Source organism: Corvus moneduloides, chromosome 4 (genome assembly GCF_009650955.1).
Source record: "Corvus moneduloides isolate bCorMon1 chromosome 4, bCorMon1.pri, whole genome shotgun sequence".
NCBI lineage: Eukaryota > Metazoa > Chordata > Aves > Passeriformes > Corvidae > Corvus > Corvus moneduloides.
The window spans coordinates 12927865-12951550 of NC_045479.1; the positions used below are offsets into that span (position 1 = coordinate 12927865).

At 43.2% G+C, this 23686-nt stretch overlaps 2 protein-coding genes across 2 annotated transcripts; one reads left to right on the plus strand and one right to left on the minus strand.

The window, feature by feature from the left end:
- Positions 1-2: 2 nt before the first annotated feature.
- Positions 3-16545, plus strand: YBX3 (Y-box binding protein 3). The gene is made up of 9 exons (XM_032107817.1): positions 3-242; positions 3886-3949; positions 5655-5688; positions 10483-10572; positions 11235-11357; positions 12554-12645; positions 14287-14458; positions 15493-15593; positions 16009-16545. The coding sequence occupies exons 1-8, from the start codon at positions 53-55 to the stop codon at positions 15556-15558; spliced, it is 831 nt and encodes a 276-aa protein (XP_031963708.1). The 5' UTR covers positions 3-52; the 3' UTR covers positions 15559-15593; positions 16009-16545.
- Positions 16546-20536: 3991 nt separating this feature from the next.
- Positions 20537-23442, minus strand: SYCE3 (synaptonemal complex central element protein 3). The gene is made up of 2 exons (XM_032107294.1): positions 22336-23442; positions 20537-21411 (listed from the first exon to the last, which is right to left on the minus strand). The coding sequence occupies exons 1-2, from the start codon at positions 22439-22441 to the stop codon at positions 21242-21244; spliced, it is 276 nt and encodes a 91-aa protein (XP_031963185.1). The 5' UTR covers positions 22442-23442; the 3' UTR covers positions 20537-21241.
- Between the last annotated feature and the right edge of the window lie 244 nt (positions 23443-23686).

Sequence of the window (23686 nt, forward strand, 5' to 3'; positions counted from 1 at the left end):
GGGGGCAGTAAGACCGAGCGCGGCCGAGCCCTCAACACCTCTGCCCGGCACCATGAGCGAGGCGCCGGAGACCAGCGCCGCCAGCCCCGCGCCCGCCGCGCCGCCCGCGCCCGCCGCTCCGGACGCCGCTCCCAAGAGCCCCGCCAGCGCCGCCGCGCCGGGTGCGGCTGTTGCTGAGGCGGCCCCTGGAGCCGCCGCCGCCCCCACAACCGCGGCGGCCGAGCCGGAGAAGAAAGTGCTGGGTGAGTCCCGGTTCCCTCTCCCAACTTGGCGGCGCACCTGCAGCGGGGCTGGGGGTCCGCCCGCGGCCGCCGCCCGCAGCCCGGGCCGGCACGCTCGCCCCCCCGCGGTGAGTCAGGCCGGGCCGCCGCCTCCTCCCTCGCGGGCCGGGGGAGCCGCGCGGCGCCGGCCGTGACGCGCTCGGGAGCTGGGCGGGAGCCCGGGTGTGCCTCATCGGCCCGGAGCGTGCGGGACAGCGAGTGCGGCACAGCCGGGCTCGGCCTCTCCCCGGCACCTGCCGGCGGCATCTCCCCTAGGAAGGGCTGCTGCCAAACCCTCTGTGCCTCCCTTTAATATTAAGGTCCCGGCACAAGTTTTCTATCCGTAAAGAATCCTGCTTGAGTAATGCTTCCAGGTTTAGCGGGGCTTGCTTGTTTTGAGGTTTGGGGGGGGGGGGGGCGGGGCGGGGTTTAGTTTCTACTTTACTATCAGTAAAAAGGTAAACAAAATGCTATGTTGCCATTTCTGTGCTCAAGCCCGGTGCGTAGCAAGTGTGGCTCTTCTTCACTGTAATTAAATGGGATCAGCCTGTTGAAAAGGACAAGACTTCAATCTGCAGGCTACTGCCGATAGGGTCTACTATTTATAAGTGTGTAGCTTCAAGTGTTTGGTAAAGGCAGAGTTGAAGCTGACGTATAGTGTGGAGTCCCAAACTTCCCTAAGGGATAAACAGGACCTTCTCTTCTAAAGGGTAAGACTGAAATCTTACTGCAACAGAGAGAGGAATCAGGTGAAGGATTTCTCTGGAGTGGAGTTAGGAAGAATTCTAGCAAAACAGAGACTGGAGGCACAGCTTTTGTGATTCTTTTTTTTTCCCCCTTACCTCATTTGTCAGTAATTAGTACACAGGAATCGGCACATTCATACCTGCTGATATATCTGGCTGCTTCTTGCCTTAATGTAGCTTGTTTTGTTCCTGGTAATGTTTTTACCTGGTTCACCTATTTCTATTGCTTAGAGAGAAGGGGTGGGGGAAGTGAAGGTAGAAGTACCGTTCTTGAACTAGCAGGAAAACGAAAACCACCGTGGTGATGGTTTTGCACAATGGCCTTATTGCTAGGCAAGTTTTTTATTAGGAATGATGAGGAAAATGATCATTGTAAATGCTAATTGAAGATGGACTTATGTTAAAGTCCACCTCATGTGTCCCTGTTAATGGTCACCTGTGTAATTATGTTCACTTAAGCCTTCTTTTACAAAGATCCCGTTAGAAGCACTGTCTTATGCTTGCTCAGGCCATCCAAACGTCTGACTTCTAGGAATATGGGTAAAGGTTACTCAACTTTCTCTTTTCTCCTGGTCACAGGAAGCTTTGGCTCTCCTTGTTAAAAGGCTATTTTGTCATGGGTAGGAGTGGCTGATGATTGTTTCCTCTGATAGCGTCAGAGTACAGCATCTTGTAGAAATATTCGGGCTTCCGCTTGCTGGTGGGATGTACGTCAGCCCATCAACTGCCTCCTGTGACTCACCAGTGTAACTGGTTATTGTGTTTTCCTCTGCGCTTGTCCTACTCCTTGCCAGACTTCCCTGCTCAGGCTTGCCGGTGACTGTGCCATGGATGTTCCGTGTCATGCTGTTGTCTGAGGGTCTTCTGGCCCACAGTGATACTTAGAGGAGACTGTAAATGTCTGCAGGAAATAGTATTTCTCTAGCACACTGTCTTAGGGGGAATGTATTGAACTTTCCCCCCTGGAACAATGTTGTTTTTAAGCTCTGTGCATACTCATCCACTTAGCAGCAGCCAGCTGGCCACAGAGTAAGTTTTTACTACCTCTCCTTCCCCAGCCTCTTGACCCCTCTGAGAGTGTTTGTTATGCTTCCTAGGCTTCTTCCTAATGTGGTTCAAGTAGGCCAACAGATTCCAAAGCTATTTTGCAGGGGAGGGAAAGGATGATGTTGAGGGAAGTAGTGGTATTGGCATTGTTTCTCAAAGCAGGCTGAAACGTGCAGTTACTGTTGGCGCTGTTTCTGTGTTCCCCCTGAACCCCCTCCTGTTGACTTGTGTGAGTGCAGGGAGCTCTTGTAGCCAATGCCTTTGTGGTAGCAGGAAGTGTCTGTATGTGGTGATGTCCCTGTGAAACTAAACCTAAAAGCACAGCTATAAATACTGGTGCTGAACACTGTTTACTGAATCACTGTTGGGCCCTGAAACAATGTTTTTCCGTTCCTGTAAACAAGAATTCTTGGGAATGTATGTTGTACTAGGCAGAGTCCTTTCTTCTAGGTAATGTCTCGGTCATGTTAAGACTTCATGCTTCTAAATAAGAACATTTCCTACTAAAAAGTGTATTAAAGGAGGCCAAAAACTTCACTTCTAAAAGGGCAATGAGAAGTGGCCTGTTACTGAAAGTAGTAACAGCAGCAGTGGTACAATGCACTGCTGTTGCCAGACGTTCTTACTTGAGGGGTGTATGAGAATGGCAAGACTACATGAGACTAAAGGTCTGGCTGGCTCTGTCATCTCCTTGTGAGTCTTTAGGAAAGAACACAGGTGTAGAGTAGATGAAGGTAACAATTTACAGTGTGCTCTTGCCTCTAGCAGAGTGGCTTGGACTTGTAAACTGGAGATTCTCTAGTCTGTTTTCCTTTTAATTGCCTCTTGAGTTCCTGCCACCCCCAAAACATGTATGTGAGGTTTTTAGCAAGCAGTCATCTGTAGGTGACTGAACCCTTTTCAAGTAAGTACTGCACAGGTGGTTTAGGTAGTTGTGATCAAGCTGTGGTAACGAGTAACAGCTCTTAAATTACAGAGGCTAAAACTCTTTTACTAGAGGTTTGAAAAGTACAAGTTTGTGGTGTCCACCCAGTTGCTGTGAGGTAAGGAGGAGTTGAACTGCCTCCATCAGTGTCGAGTTCCTTCTACACATTCCTGTAAGTTGGAGAAACAGGTTTTGCTAGATCCTATAAGACACTGCAGTGTGGCTTTTAAGTAGATGCTGTTTTACTGTTGAGACAGGAGCTTGCCTTGATCCTGAAAGCCACGGAACATGAAGTTGGTCACTTTATAACTAAGCAATCACAGATTATCTTAGCAGTAGGTGTACTAAAAAATCCAATGTCTTGTGGAGTCTTACTTGGTTAGCATGATGCTGACAATGCAAGAAAGAGCTTTTCCAGAGTAAGGATGTGCTGCCTTTCCACTTGAGAGGGTTGCACAGTACTTGCTACATCTTCTTTGGGCTTTTCTGGTTTCCAAGGAAGAAAGAAGGGCAAGTTTAAGTGAAAGAGAGGAATTTTAAACAGCTTCCTTCAGCTGTGTTTCATGTCTAGCTACTAACCTAAAGAGAACTGAAGAATGGCAGTGGGATTTTCAGGTTTGCTGCCCATTTCTGGGATAAGAAATAAAAAAAGGGTTGGATGGTCAGCTCTGAAAATAGAGCTAGGCTTTGTGCTGTGTGGTAAACTTGTGGCTGAAAAGCAGTGTGTTAAAGCACTGTGTCTTGTTACTGCATTAGAATAAACTGAACTGGGAGGTGAAGGCACACTTTGAGTGTTAAGGGAACAGAGTAAGTCTGGTTGCAACTTCATATGCAATTATAGAAGTATTTTTATAATGTTACTGTGCTTTCTTATGTTTTAGATTAACTTCTTTAACTTTCTTTCCAGCCACCAAAGTTCTTGGTACAGTCAAGTGGTTCAATGTCAGAAATGGATATGGCTTTATCAACAGGTATGTTTAAATTCTGATAATTGTATTTATGCTGTACTAAGACTCGTGGTACATGTGATAGGCCATGTTATTACTAATTGTAACAGAGGTCTGAGGACCTGACTACAAGTTCATGCAGTTGATAGTCAGCTTAGGCCAGGCACTCAGCAAACTCTTTCTTAAACACCTCAGCCCTCAATCAAAGGTTGTGTGTATGGGGAGAAAACAGAAAGGGTCAAACTCAGTACAGATTTGGTCTGTTACCTGTTTCTCATGTTTACTTCACTACACTCTTAATAAGTTGCATGTTCTTTAGTGACTGCCTGGCTTTTTTTGAAGGCCTGAGAAAGGTAGGAGGATGAGGGGAAATACTTTCAGGTAAACTCAGTGTTAATTGGTTGGTCAGAATACCTCTTGTGGATACTCATTGAAATTCTCTGATAGTGTCTCACGGAAAATATGCTAGGCCTGTGTTTCATAGAAATTCTGTCTTTGAATCTTTTGGTTTTTTCCTTCTTCTCTGGGCACAAACAAACCTCTGAATAACATTCAGAGTCCAAACAGCTGTATGTGAGACTGATCATACTGCAACCTTATGTGCAGAAGACCCATGCTTCCAATTTACTGGAGGAAGCTCTGGGTTTTAAGGCTGAAATATCTTTGGGGTTGAGGGGCTTAAATGTCTTATGTGCTTTTTTGAGGAATGAAACTCCTGCATGCTGAACACTTGTCTTCCAAAAATCATACCTGGCAAGTTATTTCACTCTACAAGTCCTTGAGCTGTTACACATCAGGTAGATTTGGGTAAGTTGGACAGTGCAGAAAGGGGTAGAAGACCCCATGTTCATGGATCTGAAGCCAGTTGTGGTATTAATCTCAGTCTCTGGAGATTATTATCCAGGGTTCCACAAGATTGGAAGAAAAGTTTTAATTAGAAGTCCGCTTAAAGTCTGTAACAGCAGTTGATGTAAGAGCCTTCTGCTGGTTATGGTGTAGTAACTTAGTGTTCTTCCTAACATGAAATCTACTGTTGCTTCAATCCAGGACAACAAGTTTGGGATTATGCATTATCTTCACAAACTCTTTGACCCACTTGTTCTGTTCGGAGAGAAGGAATTGAGTGAACAGATGGCAGGGCTTAGGCTCTTTCTTATTGTGTGGGAACACAGATTCAAGGTCTCAGACTTATCTTCGTGTTTTGCATGTGGAAGCCTGAGCTGTCTGGCCTAATCCAGAAAACCTCACATTCATGTCTGGGTTTTCCTCCTGTGGACTCTCCTAACACCTCTTGTGCCTGGTTGCCTTGAGTTTCACTGAAAGGAGATCTGTTAACAGCTGTGGCCAGTCTTGTTTGACCTCTGGGGTAACAGCTCAGGTTGCAGTCCCTCTGGAAGTGTTTTTGGGGAGTTAGAGTAGTGAAAAACAAGCAGTCCAGTCATTAACTCTGCCCTGCATAAAAAGAAAACACTGAATGTTTGCCAGAAGATTATGGAGAACCTCCCCCGTCCTCTCACGCTTTTGAAGACCCAGGAGTCCTTTCTGTTCTCAAGCAAATGACCACAGAAGTTCAGAGCAGGGTTTTGGTAGCATAGGCTTAGACAGAATGTATGGAATTCAGGGCATGTGCTACAGGCTGAGAGAAGGAGGGTTTCACTTGAAAAGCGAGGAATTTCTAGTTAAGTCTCCTTAGTCTAAACTCTTACGACTTCTCACTTTCTTTTCACAGAAATGATACAAAAGAAGATGTGTTTGTTCACCAGGTAAGACAGCAGTGATTGTGCTTAGAGATGTGTACTATGATAGGTTTCTAATGCAGCTTCCTGCAACAGCTACCCAACCTTGTCCTGGCTTCTCCTTAGAATATTTTCTGCAGATAACTTGAGTGGATGTGCATGTTGAAATTTTCAGGGAGAAATATTAGGTTGTTTTCCTTCTCTGTGAAGGGCTAGGTATTTTAATCCTTCTTAACCCCTTTTGTCTGCTCCAGTTGGAACACTAAAGATGTTTTTTTGGTGTGGTTTTTGTTTGGTTGTCTCCCCTTGGTGAGGTGACTGGTCTGAATATCTTTCTACTTGGTGTCTGTCCTTCCCCTATTTCCTCATGCTCCTTGTGTCCTTTGTTTCTTCCTACCCTCTTTTTGCAGGTCTGTTCTGTCTGCCCTCCCTGGTATTGGAGAGAAAGTGATCTAGTCTGGCTCTTGACCAGCCTGGGTTGCCATCAGCTGTTTCTGCACGAGGCAGCTGCTCTTAGGAAGAAGAGAAGGAAGGCTGTGTGCCAAGTGTGCCCAAGCAGAGAGAGCTTGCCCAGCGGCTTGTTATTGGTTAGCTTTCCTTGGGCTGTCAGGAGGCTGTTCTAAGTTTATACTGTGACTCTCAGGTTGCAGGCAAATAATGGCAAGACAGAGGCTGCTGTCTCCATGCTGATGTCAACTGATTAGTTGGCTTAGATCTGGTTTTGCATCATTCACCAGAAACTGCAATCTTGCCCCTAGAGTTTGTCCTGTATAAAATGTCTGCAGGCTCATGTGATCTTTGAAATCATGCACTTTCTCTGTGGCATAAGTGACACTATTTCTATCAAATGTAACCAGGAAGTTTGTTCCAGAGCTGGTCACAGAGGATTGGGATATGTACACATATCCTTAGCTGATGAATCAACACGGAGAGTTAGTTTAGTTCCTGTGTCTTGATGACTAAATAGTGGTAACTGTTTCTCTGGGTCATAGGGTGTACCCCTGTTAGCTGAACCTGGCTGAAGCTGGGAGGGGATAAGTCTAGTGCCTGTTATGAGTAAAGATGATGTTGGTAAGTGTGCACAGTACACATTCCTGGTTCGGCTGGTGGACTTGAGAGCAAGAGCTTTCAATGCATATACCAATTTTCGATGGTCATTTTCCTTCCTTAGCAGCCTGTGCTGTGGGCATGCTGACACATCTGTGGTCTGATGGGATTGTGTCCAGAGGCGGGTGGGAAGAGTTCTGGAAGAGAAACGTGTTCTGGATAGGCAGCACTGCCTTAAAGACAAATGAGGTTTCCTTGATACTTGTGAGACACTGTCCCGGAAAATGGCTGTTGTTCTGATGACAGATAATATGGATTAGTGTTGTTCTGCTTGGGAAGGCTGCCAGCTGAGACCCAAACAGAAAGCTAGTGTTATCTGTGCTGTTTTGTCTCCTTTACCTGTAGAGAAGATTATTCCCCTAAATGTAAACTGGTGGGTGTGTGTGGAGGGGGTGGAGGTGGGCACTTCCCACCTCCTGTGGCTGAAGTCCTTTTGGGGTGAGCAAAACTGGCTTTGTTTCAGAAATACCACATCATGTGCAGGCCTGCATCGGATTAACCCTCCTGGCAGGCTGAGCATGGCAGAGTAGATGCTTCTAGTGCTGCTCTGGCTTGGCTGCAGTCGAATGTTCCTCATCCTGTACGTGGATGTGCTCGCTCCCAGAGCCTGGGATGTTCTGGCCAGAGCTCCTGATGGGGCTGTCCGCAAGGGAGGCAAATCCATGCTGTGAGCAAACATCCTGCTTCAAGCTCCCTCTGCACTGATAGTGCCTGCTCTGCCCCTCCCTCGTGCCTGGGAGGAGCTGGATTACACTCCTAATCCCTTCAGAATAAGGCTGACCTAGTTGAATAGATAGAGCTTCCTCCCTGCCTCCCCTGCGTGCATCTGCATGGGGAGGGAACGGCGATCTCATGATTGGAATGGGGGTTAGTGCTTGGTGTCTGGCTATTGGATGCTATTTATAACTAGTACAGATTAAAATGCTTTTCTTTTTAGGGCATGCATGGCTTGCTTTGAGTTAACCCTTTGTCTTGCAGGGGCCCCAGGCAGTGTTTTTGGGAAGGGCAGTTCTTCACCTTGCCTGGTTGGTTGGTGCAAGGTGCTGTCCAGGGCGCTGTGTCAGTCAGCTACAGGTGCTGTGAGCAACAGGGATCCATCTGCCTCGCGGGCTGCAGTGTGTCTTGCAATTTAACACCAGGAAAAGTGTCAGCAGCCAGGGAAGTTCCATTTAATTAGAGTTTAAATCAATGAGCAGTGAGGAGTTGTTAATCTCTCTTTCTCTTGACTTCACTGGCATGAGTTGATCGTGCACAGCCTGGAGTACCTGCACCAGTAATTGGAGTAACAAATTCTGGCTGTTTCTGGGACAATGCTGGATGTGCTGATGATGTGATGGTATGAGCATCTGGAAAGAACTCTTTCAAACAAGAACCTGAACTAGCTCTGAAGGCTCTTGTAGCTGCGTCTTAGTCAGTGTCCCCATGGGAAAGGAAAGGCTTCGTTGTTGAGTGTTGTCTGTTAATATGAAACATCTGTCTTCTGAGTTAGAGAAGCTGGAGCCTGCAGGATGCTGGTAAACAGTAACAGGGAGAATAGTGCTCTCTCCCCTCTGGATACACAGAGTAAAAGTCTTTTCATCAAGCTTAGAGCTTAGGCTTGTTAGAGGCTTATTTCAGCAGTGTTTATCTGCAGCTGAAGTAGTAAAGCTGTATATTTTCTGCTTGGATTTCTAGGATTTACATGAAATTTTCCTGATTGCCTTTATAAAACAAGCTCCAGCCTACTGCAGCCTCTATCTCCTGTTGGCAATTGCAGATCTGGAATCTCGAAGTTTCTGGCCATAAAGCTGGGAACAGAACAAGTGGAATACTGTTGCTTTTATCTTCCATTATGCTATTTGAAGAATATCTGAGGAGCTTCATCAATCTTAAGTAAACTCTCTGCTGAAAAGAAATTTATTAGTCCTTTCTTCTTCTGTGCTTACAAGGAAGGGGAAGGAGTTTGAAATACAGCTTATTGACATCTGTTGTATGCAAAGCACAAGTCTTCTACGAGTTTTAGTCAGTTGTTTCAGTACAAATAGTACTAAATCATTAACTTTGCTGCAGATTAAGTGTTTTAGTACTAGTATATAACATTTATGGAAAAGCAAACACCTCTTTCTGATTTTTAGAAATGGGACAGTTACACTAAAAGGTCAGCAGAAAGCAAACAAAGTTATCTGAGCTAATTGTGGAGTCTCCGCTTGCTAAAGTAATTCCCAAAGGAATTGACTTGAACAGCTCATTCTGTTTCTGTATTTAAAAAAAAATAAACCTCTTGGGATGTTTTTGCTAATAATAGTATGTACACTCTTGCATCCATCCTTAGGCTGTTCAGGGATGCTACAGGATACAGGGAAAGGTATGGCATGAATGATATGCTGGTCTGTCGCCTGAAACACAAAGGAGACTCTATTCAGCAGCAAGGAAAATAGGTTTCCTAGACTAGTCAAGATGGGCTTTAAACTGAAAAAATTTTTCTTTCAGGTGGAAATATTTTTGGGCTGTTGTTGGCTGAATGTTGTTGCTATGTGAAGGTAACAGCTCCATTGATGGTCATGCTGCAGTTTTTCTTGAACTGCAGACAGATAGGGCAACTGGCTCTTCTGTTTCTGCCCTACGTCCCATTTCTTAAGCTGGATTTATGCCCTGTGTTTCCACGTGTGTTTCTCTCTGCTGGCTCTGCACCTCCCTTCTTCCTGCTAACTAAAGATTCCCAGACCAGGAAACTTAATGTGAATTGCTATTTAATAATCTAATGCAAGCTAATAATCTTTCAGTAAGAAAATAGCTACTGGATTAGCTTGTACAATGCATGTCTTGGTCTTTTCTCCCTGACATCTTCCAGTTCATGAAGCTTTGCCTAATGAACAGATTGTAGGCTTGTCTTGCTAACAGCCTGTTGTGGAATCCTAGAAATACTCCACAGAGTACAAGGTATGTGTAGTTGACAGACTGAAAATTGCTCCTGGAGGTTTGAGTGTTCCTGTGGGTCTGAGGAGGTGTACAACTGGCTTTGATCCAAACCCATGTTGTTATTTTTATATAACAATAATAGTATTATTTATAGCTATTATTGTGGTGCTTTGTGGCTTCTGTCCAGGAGATGGCTAAAATTGCATTTGTCTGTTCTGGTACTATTGTTGTGTTATATAGTAGTAACATATAACCTGAGTTATACTGGGGTCTCCTTTATGATACTTGTGTAACATGAATTAGCATTTTATCTCAGAGTTAGAGTAATTCTTTCCTAGTTACCATGACTTGCCATGATACCATATAATTAATGCTTCTACAAAAATGCTCTGGATCTTAAGTTCTCTCTAGATGGTCTACAGGTCTCCTAATGACTGAAGGCAGGGGTCACACTTGCTGCTAGAGCTGCCTTGGTACAGCTTGGAGGAGATCAAACACTCAGTATGAGCTCTATTCATGCAGGAGATTTGTAATAATTTCCATATTCAGTATGCTGGACAGAGCAGATCCTGGGGCAGCTGCTGATTTATAAACTCATAAATAGTGAGAAAAGAGGAAACCTTGAACTGGGTATTGGTGGGCCTGTGAAATAAGAGATGTCTATGTATTTGAAATATCTTGGTGTGGTGACTGCTCTCGTGTGTAGAGTTGGAATTGTAGCAGAAAAATACTGCCCTTCCCTCACCTGTGGGGCTATGAATGTTTAAGATAAGTAACATAAAATAATATATTTTTATGTATCTTCTTCCTTTCAAGACGGCCATAAAGAAAAACAATCCACGGAAGTACCTGCGCAGTGTTGGTGATGGAGAGACTGTAGAATTTGATGTGGTCGAGGGAGAGAAGGTGAGAGATAATGGAGCCTCAGGGTGTGGTCCAACAGAGTTAACATCACACAGAACCTTAGCTGTGTCTCTAGTGTCTCCATCTGATGTGTTTATCCCTGGGTAGATGGCATTCATACAGCTTTTCTGGGGGAGATCTGTTTTTTAAAGACTTCATTAAGACATATTTCTAGGTATGTATCAAAACTCTACAAGTAAACTGCATCCTAGCGTGTCTAGAATCTGCAATTGTTACTTGATAGAACATTTGAAGCCTACAGCCTGCCCAGTAATTACTAACTGAGGCATATATGGCCCGGAAGAATTTGTCTTGGAGTGTGGTAGCTTAATAACTGTAAGAGCTTTCAATTTCCTTACGCTTCTTTCTTGAACATTTTTGAGGGTTATGAGGTTTTGGGGGTTTTTTTTGTCTCTGTAATCAGTTACTTCTTGCTTCCTCCTCTGAACTCAGCCTGTTAGATAGGATTTCAGTATCTTAACTCATGATGATACCTCTTGGTTAAGGGGTTGGGAATAACAAACCTGCTTTTGTACTATGTGGGAGAAAGGAATCACTGTAGCTTAGAACTTAGGCAAAAAAGCCTCTTCCCTGTTGCAACTTCTCCCTGTAGATGGTTGTTCTTTTCTTACACCCCCCTGGCTGCCTTTCTTTTGTCCTTTTAGGGTGCAGAAGCAGCTAATGTCACTGGCCCAGATGGAGTCCCCGTGGAAGGCAGCCGCTACGCTGCAGACCGGCGCCGCTATCGACGGGGCTATTTTGGCCGACGCCGGGGACCACCTCGGAGTGTGAGTTCAATTTCCCTGCATTGCTGCTGCCACACACAATGCGGGCAGGGCTGTTTCTCATCTGACTGTCTGAGGCACTTCTGACTGTGCAACATAGGTCTAATAAACTTTCAAGTTATGGTGTACAAAGCATCTTGACAAAAACAGAACAGATTGATGTTGCAAAGTGGATAAGTAGAATAAGGCTGTTGTAAACTGAGAAGTGTAATTTTTTTGAGTTCTGAATCTCTCAGTTACACCTTGACTGCTGTCAAATGCTGCCTGTTCCTACTATCTATCCTAGTTCCTTTGGATGTTTATTTATCCTGATCAGTTTTATACATGAGAGGACATCACAGATGATTGTGGGTTTTTTAATTGAGTATGGTCGTGGTGGTTAAAATGGCTGTGCAGAATGGGAAGGATACGTGTCAAACTGAATGTAGACTACCAAGGGCTGTCAGGAGGCTACAGCTTTTCCTTCCTACTGGATCGGATGCAGAAGATGCACTTCTTTTTCTAGATCTCTTGTTAAATTCCTTCTTTTAAAGGGAGGAATACAGTGGGAACTGTAAGTCATGTAACATTTTGTGAAACAGACATTACTGGTGGCTGGCATTTGAAATACAAACCACAAAAAAAAACACTACCCAAAAAAACCAACATGCAGCTTTATCAATTAACAACTAAAGGGGAAAGATAACCACTGCATCTCTGAAAGGTTGAAAAGACTGTGTAGAAAGAGTGATGTGAGGTAATACAATTTTTCTATCTTAAATTTTCTTGATGTTTTTGTGGGGGTTCCCTGTGGAATGGGGCTTTGTGTAGAATGTGAAGTGACCTGTGTCAAGTTTCTGTGTGATGTCTTTGTTAGCTTTCCAAATTCAGAAGTGTCCTGATCAATAGCTGCCTCTCCATAACACATTTACCCCTTACAGTGCATTGTCATTATTGAAATGCACTAAATATGCATCAGAAAGAACTGTTTCTAAGAAGAACAGCTTCTTAGTCTGTGAGTAGCAGGGGCAGGACTGTTGGCTCTTGTTTTGTCCTCATTCTAACTTTGCCCAAATTAAAGCCTTTTGAGAATCTGCTGCTTCTTCTTACTCAATATGCTGGGGTTTCTGTCCTGATATATTGTTTTTGAGCTTGCATTCAGGGTTATGGTTACTATACTGCCTGTCAAATATAACACTTTTGTTTTCTTTTGGTGGCAGGGAGGTGAGGGAGAAATCAAGGATGGGGTCACAGAAGGAGGGCAACTTCAGCAAGTGCACAGGAATCCTACCTACCGTCCCCGCTATCGCAGGTCTGTACAGTTCCTCTACTCAGTTACACAGATGCTTTTGTGTTCTATACAGGCTTCCACGTGTGGGAACACCTACACAAATGGTAGGGACAGTGAGAAGCATTTTGATTACTAGGAGAAATTTGTCTCATGTGCTTGTATGTTCAGAATCATAATGGCCCAGAAAAGGCAAAGAATTCTTTGCATACCATTACTTTTCACAACTGAGCAGCGTATTGAAGTGAGTTGCAGGGTCCATGTCCTCCCAGCTGAACACTCATTCTTTCCTGGACAAGCAATAACCCAAATCCTTGATCTGGGATGGTGCTCATGGGTGAAAACTGTGTGTGAGCTGGTAAATGTGGAATTGCAGCCCAGAAAGCCACCCACATCCTGGGCTGAAGTCAAATTCCAGCACTGGATTTAGAGATGAACTACAGAAATGATGTAATCCTCATTTTTCATGTGCATGTCTGTTCAAAAACAAAGAGGTAAATAACAGTGCAAGAGCAGCAACAAGCTGAATTTGATAGGGATAATAAGGTTGTTCTTAATTGTAATGACTTGCCTGTTCCATGCACAATGGATCCATCATTTTGGAATTTGGGTCTAAAACCACAAGCCTTCCACCTCTACTTTGAGCTTTTCTGTTTATGAATATTCATGTTCAATTTGGCTCTTTTATCTAGGACTGTGGGAAATGGGATACTGCTGATGCTTGCTGCTTGTTGGCATTTGAGCTGAATAAATTTAATTCCTGAAAGTCTTCATTAGTTTTGGGGAGTCAGAGATAGCACCATAGCAAGTCCAGTGAGTCTTTTGCACGTCATGTGGCTGAATCACAGGCTGAGTAACTTGTCCATGACTAATGGAAACTTGCGAGTTCCTGATGCATTTTTCCTGTGAGAGGAATGGTACGTCCTATCAGTGAGAAATGCTTCTGTTTGAGTTCACAAAGTATTGCTTTTGTTTACAGGCACTAAATCCAATCACACTAGTGCTTTTGTTATGTTCCTTTGGAAAAGCTAAATTGGCTTTTGGGACTAGGTAGCTGTGGATTAGCTAATGGGAATTCAGCTGTGTTTGGACAGTTTATAAACATACTTTGTTTATACTGGAAATGAGGTGAAATGCTCTGTATGCATCAAGAACGTGGACTTGGTAGCTTACTGTTAATGAAGTCCAGCTCACCTGTGATAGGCGCTTTTCCTAAATGGTTAAGAGGGACAACATGAGGCAAAGAGGAAAGATCCAGGAATGGTCTGCAGGTAGAAGTGAGGAGGATTGCAGGAACTGCACCATAAATGAGGAATAGAACTGGGCTGGTATATTGCCATGCCAAGGCTAACTTAGCACAATCAGCCCGTGTGGCCACTACTGGCTTGTTTCTTCTCCTAGCCAGCAATTCAAAAGGTCTCACAGCATCTTTGTTGCAAGATACAGTAGAATATGGTGATGGAGCTTCAGCAGGGAAGAGACAACCACCTTCCTTGTCTTTTCTTTCCAGCTATATGCCAGCCAAACCCCAAAGGGATGGTCTGTCAGTGCTCAAAACTGTTGAGGATGATACTTGGTTATGGAAGGTTTTGCTGGGTTATAATTACTGTAGTTTAGCCTTTCTTGGGCTTCTTTCATACTTAACACCTCTTTCTGCCCCGTCAGAGGGCCCCCTCGCCCACGCCCTGCCCCGGCGACTGGAGAGGCTGAAAACAAGGAAAACCATCACGAGGCCAATGCCATGAGCCAGCAGCCGCTGCGCCGCGGCTACCGGCGCCCCTACAACTACCGCCGCCGGCCGCGCCCTGCCAGCGCTCCAGCACAGGAGGGCAAAGAGGTAGGGACACCAAGCTGCTCAGAGCCACAAGCACCTCTCCTGGGAGCAAAGGCTGGGAGAATTGGGATGGTTCAGCCTGAAGAAGAGAAAGCTTCAGTGTGACCTCATTGTGGCCTCCCAGTGCCTGAAGGGAGAGATGGGGAAAGACTGTTGCAAGGGCATGGAGTGACAGGACAAGGGGGAATGAGTTAAAATTGAAAGAGTAGGTGTAGATTGGATATGAGGAAAAAAATTGTTCCCTGTGAGGGTGGTGAGGCCCTGGCACAGGTTGCCCAGAGAAGCTGTGGCTGCCCCATCCCTGGAAGTGTCCAAGGCCAGGCTGGATGGGGCTCTGAGCAACCAAGGTATCCCTGCCCATGGCAGGGGGTTGGAATGAGGTGCTCTTCAAGATCCCCTTCCAACCCAAACCATTTTATGACTCTGTGTGGCAGAGACTGAGGTTTTAAGGGGTGAATGCTCAAGACCTTCTGCCCTGTGTGAGTTTTTAATAAGTGAATTCATGTACTGGGTAAGTCTGATGACCAAATCTGATGTGCTGATGTCCTTGTCCGCTTTTTTGACCTTCTTGGAGAATAAGCACCGTATCTTAAAAGAAACCACCAGTGGGATAGGGATTGCTTCTGGATAGTTCTTAATTGGGGGTCAGACTGTGACAACTTTTTTTTGAAGTGGAAGCAGTTGTGTTCCCCACTTCCTTAAACCTTAATTCTGTATGTAGCATGAGAGATGGATTTGAATGCTCTAGGTCTTATTTCTTGAACTGTTTGAACCAGATGATTTCAGGAAACTTTTTGCAAACACAGCTTCTACTTTATTGAGGAAAGATTTTTTCATCCAGTGTCTACTTCAGGTGTTCCCTTGACAGAATCTGCTGAGTAATACTCAATTACAGGAAATTCAAGAAAAATGAATCTCCAGAAAACACCAAAGTTTAGTGTTTGTTTTAAGACCTGGGTTATGCTGGCTGTACCACTGAATAGAGGAAGGGTGTGGAGGTCAGCCTTTTCCTATAATAAGAGTTTGTTGTGTCTCAGACAAAGGTAACTGAAACACCTGCTGAAAATCCTGCTCCAGTGACAGAGCAGAGTGGTGCTGAGTAATGTCCGGCTCCCCAGGCACCTTTACCATCGCTCAGGTAAGGAGTATGGCTAGTTCCTGTTTTCCAATGGAAGCAGTGTTGTGTATGCTCCTAGGGCTCTGGCCACATCCCCTTATGTATGGCTTGGTATTTGTGATAAGTTCTGAGAGTGCTCTATAGGCAAACCAAGATGCTGCTTTTCTCTTCTTTCTCTCCTCTGCCTCTGTGTTTGTCACAAAGTAAGTTTTGCTTTATAATTGATTTCTTTTTTTCTTGGAAGCTCTCTGATCTGTATAGTAATAGCATCTGCTGATGAGTTATTTTATTTTTGAAAGATCCTGATTATGGGCAGGATAGGCCAGTTATGCTTATCCTGCCTGTTGTAACTATCTTTTCATTTGACATCTTGTCTGTTTAATGAGAGAGTGAAACTTAAACTGCATTGGTTTTTTTAAATTTGGCTCTTCAACAGGTGTCCTAAAATACAGCTCAAAAGTAACACCAAAGAAACACACAAGCAATAAATTATCAACAGTGATGACGAAAGCAAAGATTTGAAATACCAAAATGTAAAAGAAAACAAAATTTATCAGCAGCTGAGATCCAGGGAACGCCTACAAGATAGATGCGTGAAGAGAGAAAGAGAGCGAGATTCAGAAAGAACAACCTCCCTAGTTTCAACAGCAACTGTGGGGCTTTTTGTTTTTTGGGGTTTTTTTCCCTAGAATGTCACTGTTTTGCTAGTATTGATTTTTTTCAATTTTTCTTTTGGTATCAAACTGAAAAGGGAAAAAAAACCAACCAAAGAACTAAAATTGAAATAAAATGCTTTTTTTATTGGATGCTGGTGCTAAACCTCCCAAGTGTGAGTTTTTTTTTTCTGTGCCAGTCCTGTTCACTGCAGGACATGGGGAGGACAAACTTCCGCGTTCCTTGTTAAGATCTATTTGAAACTGTGCAGCATGGGTGACGTTCCTCACAAATAAAAGTGATTTCAACTACCAAAAAACTCTGGTTTAGTGTGTTTTTTCATGTTAGCTTTTAAAATAATTCATTATTTTAATCTTGTTCCTTTGGCATTTATATGGGAAGAGAGCTGCCTCTTTAGTGTGTCCTGCTGGATGATACGTGAGCATGGTTAGGTGGATATACTTCAATACAAAACAACTTCTGCAAAGAAATCACAAAACAGAGCTATAACTTACTCTGTCCTCTCTTCTCTTCTGGCTCTAATAATGTTTAATGGTTGGATTTTCTTGTTACTGTCTTGTCACAGGAGTTTGGGGGATGTGGAGTGAGTTCCTGGAATGGTTTTATCCTCATCTGTTTTGGTAGGCTTTTGTGTTCTGTAAACAGTAGAATCCAAGTTTTGAGACTCTTCTGCTCAAGAAGGACACTGGCTTAGTAACTACCACTTTATGCAAGCTTCTGTTCTGAGTAATGTTTGACTGGCTTCTCCACTCTCTTAGTGCAAACCAGTAAAATCTCAGTACCTGTGCCACCTTGTGTTAATGAGCAAAGTACTGAGCTGTCTTGCTAACATCAGTGGTTTTCTAATATTCTTCCCTAAAACTTGGCTGTCTTCCAGGTGTTACCAGTCTACTTCCAGCTCTTGAATATGGGTGCATATCTTTTGTCCTTCATTGTCTAGTCCAGTGTTTCTCACATTCCTGTCTTGCAGTTGCTATTCCCAAACCTTAGATAAGTATGTTTGTTTCTCAAACAAATATTCCTGTTACTCTTCAGGAAATAAGCAGAGAGTACAGGGCATAATTACACACAAAAGCCCTTTGCTTCCAGCTTCTGGGAAGGTGAGGAAGGACCCTCACACTCTGTTGCCGTTGCCTTGGGGAGAGGGAGGGTAACAAGAGGCTTAGTGGTGCATGAGTTGCACTGCCTGCAGCTGATTGAATTGCAAGGGATTAGCAACCTCTAATGAGTTGTGAAGTGAAAGCCAGAGGCTTGCTTGAGGAAGAAGTTTTTACTTGGAAGATGAAGAAATACGTCTGTTTTGACACAAAATAAAATGTAATAAGGTGAGGAAAATATAAGGAATGGCACCTTTTAAAAATTCTTAAGCAGGATAGATCTTACTAGGCTTAAATTTTGTTCAGAACTAAATGCTCAGACACATTGGGGAGAGGTTGGTAATTTCATTTTTTTTTTTTTTTAAATGGAAGGAGAAACTGAAGGAGAAGTGCAAGGAGTGTCCTATCATTGAGTTCTCTTTGTTACTTCTGTCCTGCCTCTGTACTAAGAACGTTTGCATAAAACAAAAGCTAGTGACTGACATAACCTACTTGATCCCTCAATTCCCTGGTTATGAAAATACAAGCTTCACTCTAGCAAAGTTTAAAGCACTTACTAAAATTACATTTTTAGATGTCTTGGGCTAGTTCTAAATTGTTCCTTTACTAGGCCACTTGTGCTCTTGTTAGCTGAATTTGGCAGGAAAAAAAAATAAAGTTGGTGCTCAATAATGAGGGTCATTTCTCTTGGCAGCTGGTGCTTATATACCTGTAAATAAGGCTATGGGTTATTTTCAGATGAGGGCTTAGTTTGAGTTTTGTTGGTTTGGTTTCTTGAAAAGACATTTAGCTCCATGGATTTTGAATTTGCAGAGCAGGTAATGTGCTGCAAAGACAGTCCCTGTGGCTTGTGGACTTTTGAGGAGGATAAAGAAAGGAAGCAGAAAGTTTTGTAGGCCTTTGTGCACTGTTTCATTTGAACATAATTGCAGTTCAAGGCACTCACAGTCTGGAGGGATACACGTCCTGTAAGCTTCTGTATCCATGGGAGGACTACACAGGTGCAACAAATGCCTTGGAAGTGAAACATCTTCTGTTGCAGTTGGAAAAAACTTTGGAAATAAAGCCCTTGCTACATCGCTTGCTGTAAGGGTTGTGAAATCAGCTGTGCATGTCTGACTCTGTTATTCATTGTAGCTTTTTTAGAGAGTCTCTTTGCAGATCCTGAGTTCAAAGCCATGGTCTGAGACATCATTCTGCTTTCTGCTGGATTGGCTTTTTTGGAGAACCAATGAGCCTTCAGCACCACAGTGATCCTGTAGAGAGGAAGTGCCTGTTCTGGAGTTGTAGGGAAAAGCAGCTGCACGAGCCAAGTGGCAGTGGGATCCTTGCTCAGTGTAAAGGGGATGAGAAGATTTTGGAAGCTATGTCAAACAATTGGTGGCTTGAACTCTCTATTTTGAGCTATTTGCAATAGTGGAGCAAGGCTACTGTGATTGAAATTTGAGTCCTAGAGCAGGACAGTGATGTACTGAGCAGAAAATGGATCTTGATGACTTAATACCACCAGCTGATGAGATGAATAATTAATATCTTAAGGTTTTAAAATGTCATAGAAATTACTCAGGGCTTCATTATATTTCCTGACTAATGTCAAAATATAGCCGAACTTTGAAGAATAATGTAAGTTTTGACTTGTAAATGGTGACTTTAGTAGGACCACAAAGGTCCTTACAATTCATCAATTATACACTGCCACTTTCATGCCAGTAGTGCCTATGTACAGTTCTTGTTCAGAAAAAACCCACATTATTTTAATAGTATGTGTAAATAGAGGTGTTACAGATTCAATTTCAGGAAAAATTGCTGTAAGAATCTGGACTGAAATTTTGAAACTGCTAAAAGGTAAAACAGCTCGTATGGACTCCTGAGCCTTTCTGAGATAACCTGAAGTGGGGCTATAATAAAGAACTAGAGAGCAGTAGTAGTAAATGAAATAAATATTCTAAACAGAGCTGTAGGTCATGTCCTGACCAGGTCAAGATGCCTGAGTGGATGTGTGAAATGTTCACATTTCAGCCCCGTTTCAGTTGTTTTACACTGGAGAGAAGGGCAGAGTTTCAACCATCAGAATTTCCATCAGAATTATACAGGAAGCTCTGTGTAAGTCTCATGTTTCTTGGTAAAAAACTTAATGGAAACTCCAAAACAGAGTATTGAGAGTATGTGTGGCTCCATTTGAGGGCTCTTGGGCATCACTTGCCACAGGTGCAGTGCATAACTAAGATCAATAAATTCTGCTGTGACATGGATGGTAAAAGCATTGCACTGTTACACAGCACACGACTGCTGACACTTTTCATCACAGAAAACGGGGGCTGGGGCATTAAGAGATGGCAGCAATCCAGTTTACTGGTACAGTTACGTGAGCACTAGATGGGGCTGTTGCTCCACATAATTTTCTGAAAATTCACGGGCACACCCCTGTGACAGGAAATAAAGGTGCTGCAATGTGGGCTATCTGGGCTCTGCTGCAGGCTCTAGGGGGGCTGAAATGGGGTAGATGGTGAATAATAACCCAATAAATGAAGAAATTCAACCTTAAATTTAAAAAAACCAACAAAGTAAAAGTATAAATAACTTGCTGTATAGCTTTTCTAGGAATAAGCACTGCTGCCTATCCCTAACTTTCCTCTCGTAATCATCACATAACTGGGAAGAAAATCTTGGGGAGAAGTGAAGACCTACCCACTGGAAATTCAAATGTGGCGTTCAAAGTTTGTTCTTTACCATTTGTACCTCTGTAAATACTTGGTGCCATTAAAAAAAGAAACAAAGTTAAATTGCTTCCATATTTTTTACTTCAGTGTGGATAAACATTCTGTCTGAATTTAGTTCCACCAATCTCAAAGAAATACACAGTCTAAAAATTGTCAAACTTTTAGAGATCATTTATATGTGATTTAAATCATTAAATACCTCTTCAGAGGAGATGGAGATGCTCTCACTTGCTACATGGTACTTACTTTCTAGTTAAAAGAGACTGATTTTAATGAAAGGGAAGATCCTTAAAACTTGTTGCACTGATTTCCATCTCAGATAAATTACTCATTTATGTATAACCACAAGCCATGAGGTAGTGCTCTTAATCCACATCCTGACTAAAAAAGTAATTTTTTTGTCCTTTTCTCATATTGCACAGTAAGAACATATGGAGAGAAGCACGTTTTATAACATGGTTAGTTTGGTTTCTGCAGCAATGCCACCACACACACTGCAGTCTATAATGGTACAAATTTTTTAATTCAGTAAGTCATGCCACCTTCCGAGGGTTTGAGAAGAACAATCTTTCTGGGGAAACCAGTTCAAAGAAATGGTTAAAAATCTAATGGAAGAAAATTAAACACGTGCAGATGATCTATCTAAATAATAAAGCTATGTAATTGAACACCTAGATGATCCCAAATAAAACCAACACAGTCTATCTGCAAATCTAGAACTTCACCTGCTTTTCATTTGGAAAAACAAGCAATTCTTCAGTGTTCTTTGAAAGGCATGGGCTGGTGCAATGGCACTGTGATAGTCCTCTACAGCACCCCTGCTCCCCCATCCCCCCAGCTTGTTCAGGTCTCAAAGAATTCACTCCAGACCATGGAGTGAGTATGATCTTCCAGGGAGAAGGACAGAGGGTGTGTAAATTGTGAGTGCAAACACTACAGGGATTACTGATGGGCATCATAGGAATACACACATTGCTGCCTTTTACCCTCAACAATACAAAGCTGTATGTGTAATCTCGTTAAAATACTTCCACAGATGTACACAAATAAGTAGTTCTTAGCAAGAGGAAAGCCAATCCATTTCCCACAGTGGCTGGGAAACCTCCACAGCTGGAAGGAAAAAAGACCTAAGGGATTTTCCAAGGGTTGTTGTTCTGCCAGTGTGACCAAATTCAGTTTATTCCTTTTTTTGCCCTTCACCTCTAGATTCCATCAGCACCTCTTGCCTTTTCTTCTCCATGTGCTCTTTGCACCTCAGGAAGGCATCTTCCAAGTGCTGCATGGTGGTGGTCAGGGCTGGGTTGGTCCGGATGGCTGTGCAGTCATAGACTATCTGGGTTGCCCACACTGCAAACACAACAGATATTACTAAACCAGGAATTCTGGCCAGAAAAAAAGCAATGGCTGATTCAATACACAAAATTAATTATTATCAGTTCAGATCTCAGAGAAGACTGTAAGATAAAATGCAAACTGCCTGCAGTAATACTCAAGACTAAATAGACTGTTCAGTATTACTTCTTTATAAATACCTCAAAGTACTCCATAATGGAAGTATACTGATGTAAATTACAAAAGGGGGATGGACACTTCACCTAAAAATCACAATAAAACAGATAATCAAATAGAGTCAAGAGACTGTTGTAAAATATATGAATATTATATAAGGAACCCTCTCTCCAGACCAGTTACAGCTTGGGTTAGATGAGGAAGAGTAAGATCAAGGAGACTGCAACATAGAGATGAAATATTTTACGGACAACTTAAGTAATGAAATTGATCTTGAAATAATGAATAATTAAATAATGAAATTGATTTTGAAATAATGAGTATCTGATAAAGCTGAGCAAATAGTTTTAGCACTTATGTGCTAAACTTATGTACACTTACGTACATTCCCTCTTATTTTACCAAGAATTCACTGTAGTGCACGGACCTGGGAGGTGGTATGTACCAATTTTTGAGAACTAAGTCTCATTTTATATACTGTATTTTAATAATTGTACATAAAACACCTTAGTAGTGTTTCTGTTTTTAACCAACACTCTGAACTGCTTAAGCATCCATCACCTATCGATTTTTCGTTCTGAGCCATCTGAACCATCTAAATTATTTGCATACTTTTTCACAATTAAGAACAAGGGCATTAGTTGATGGTGATTGTCTTCATTTACGTTTCTATCACACAGAAGTTTACGGAAGAAATATAAAAAATAAATCTTCAGTGTCTTTAGTACAAAAATCTATGTCATTCTTAATAAAGACCTGCACCTGTTAGATTTTCCATTTTCTCCAGAAGTTCCTCTGTGCTCTTTTTAAAGTTCTCCCTCGTCTTTCCATCATCATTGTTTCCTTGCTGAAATTCTGATTCAGCCATCTATAAGGAAACCAGGAATTTCCTACTTTATTTTACTCTAAAATGAGTTGATTTTCACAGATGAGACAAAGTAACATTGCAATAAAAAATAAAATAAAAATAAGCATATACATTTTAGATTTACAAGTGAATTCAGCAAGAATCTGACCTGAAGGCTACTGGTCATCACCTGTGTGCTGCATATTATTTTCAATCTATTTTGAAATTAATTTAAGTAGAAAGAATTAGCTCAAATATGCTGTGCTTGTGCCAAATAAAGATTTTTTGTATCAGTAATAACAGATCATTTTGTCAAACCCTTCAGTAGCAAACTTCATTACCCTGTTACAGTTGTCTTCCAGCTTCTCTCCCAAATACTCTGAACCCAGGGCAACTCCTAATTTTCTAAGTTAGTTGTAAAATCCCCATTTGTAACCAGTATTTATTTCACAACTGCAGGCTCCAGCCAGGTTAAGTGCAAACACTAAGTTCTGTCACCATACAGGCAGATAAGTGATTATGATTCCCTAACCTCTGTTTAGTTGTAGGGGTGAAATTCTAGGATGTAAAAATGCTTGGGGCAAAAATAAAGTTTAGAACCTCAGTGTTCACCGAAAATGTGACGCAAAGCATTGCCTTTAATTTCCTATTCTGAAAACCACCGATGGATGGGACAGAACTATGAAGAAGGAAATGGAAGAACTTCAGTGTGGCGCCTTTATCCATCACACTCCGTAGTTTTTATCCTATGATTCCTCAGACTCAGTGGGCATCTGTTTTCCGGGTTTTATTCCCGATGCGTGCGGAAGGAATGCGACGGGCGGTTTGTAATGGCTTGACAGGATTTTAAACCGGTGCCAAACCTCAGACGCTGGGTGCTCTTCATACAACGAGGTAAAACTAAGGTTAACTGGGCAGCCCCTTCCCCGGAGCCCTTGGAGAGCCCACGCCCCGCTGCTGTCCCCCACCACGGGCACCCTTCGGCCGTGGCCGGGGCCGCGTCCCCCGCAGCAGCGGCGGCGCCGCCGCCCGCCCTCACGGACAGAGCGGGCGGTAACGGGACACTAAACCCCGCCCGCCGGCCGTGCCGTCCCTCCCGCCCGCTCCGCCCTCGAGCTCGCGGGCTCGGTTGATTCTGTGTTTTACGAAAACAAGCGCTCGGGAGAGCTCGGCGGCCCCGCGGCGCCGGGCTGTGCCTGTGTCCTGGCGCCGTGTGCCGGCTCCGCGTCCCTCCTGCCCCTCGCTTCCAGCGCCGCCGTGGCCGGC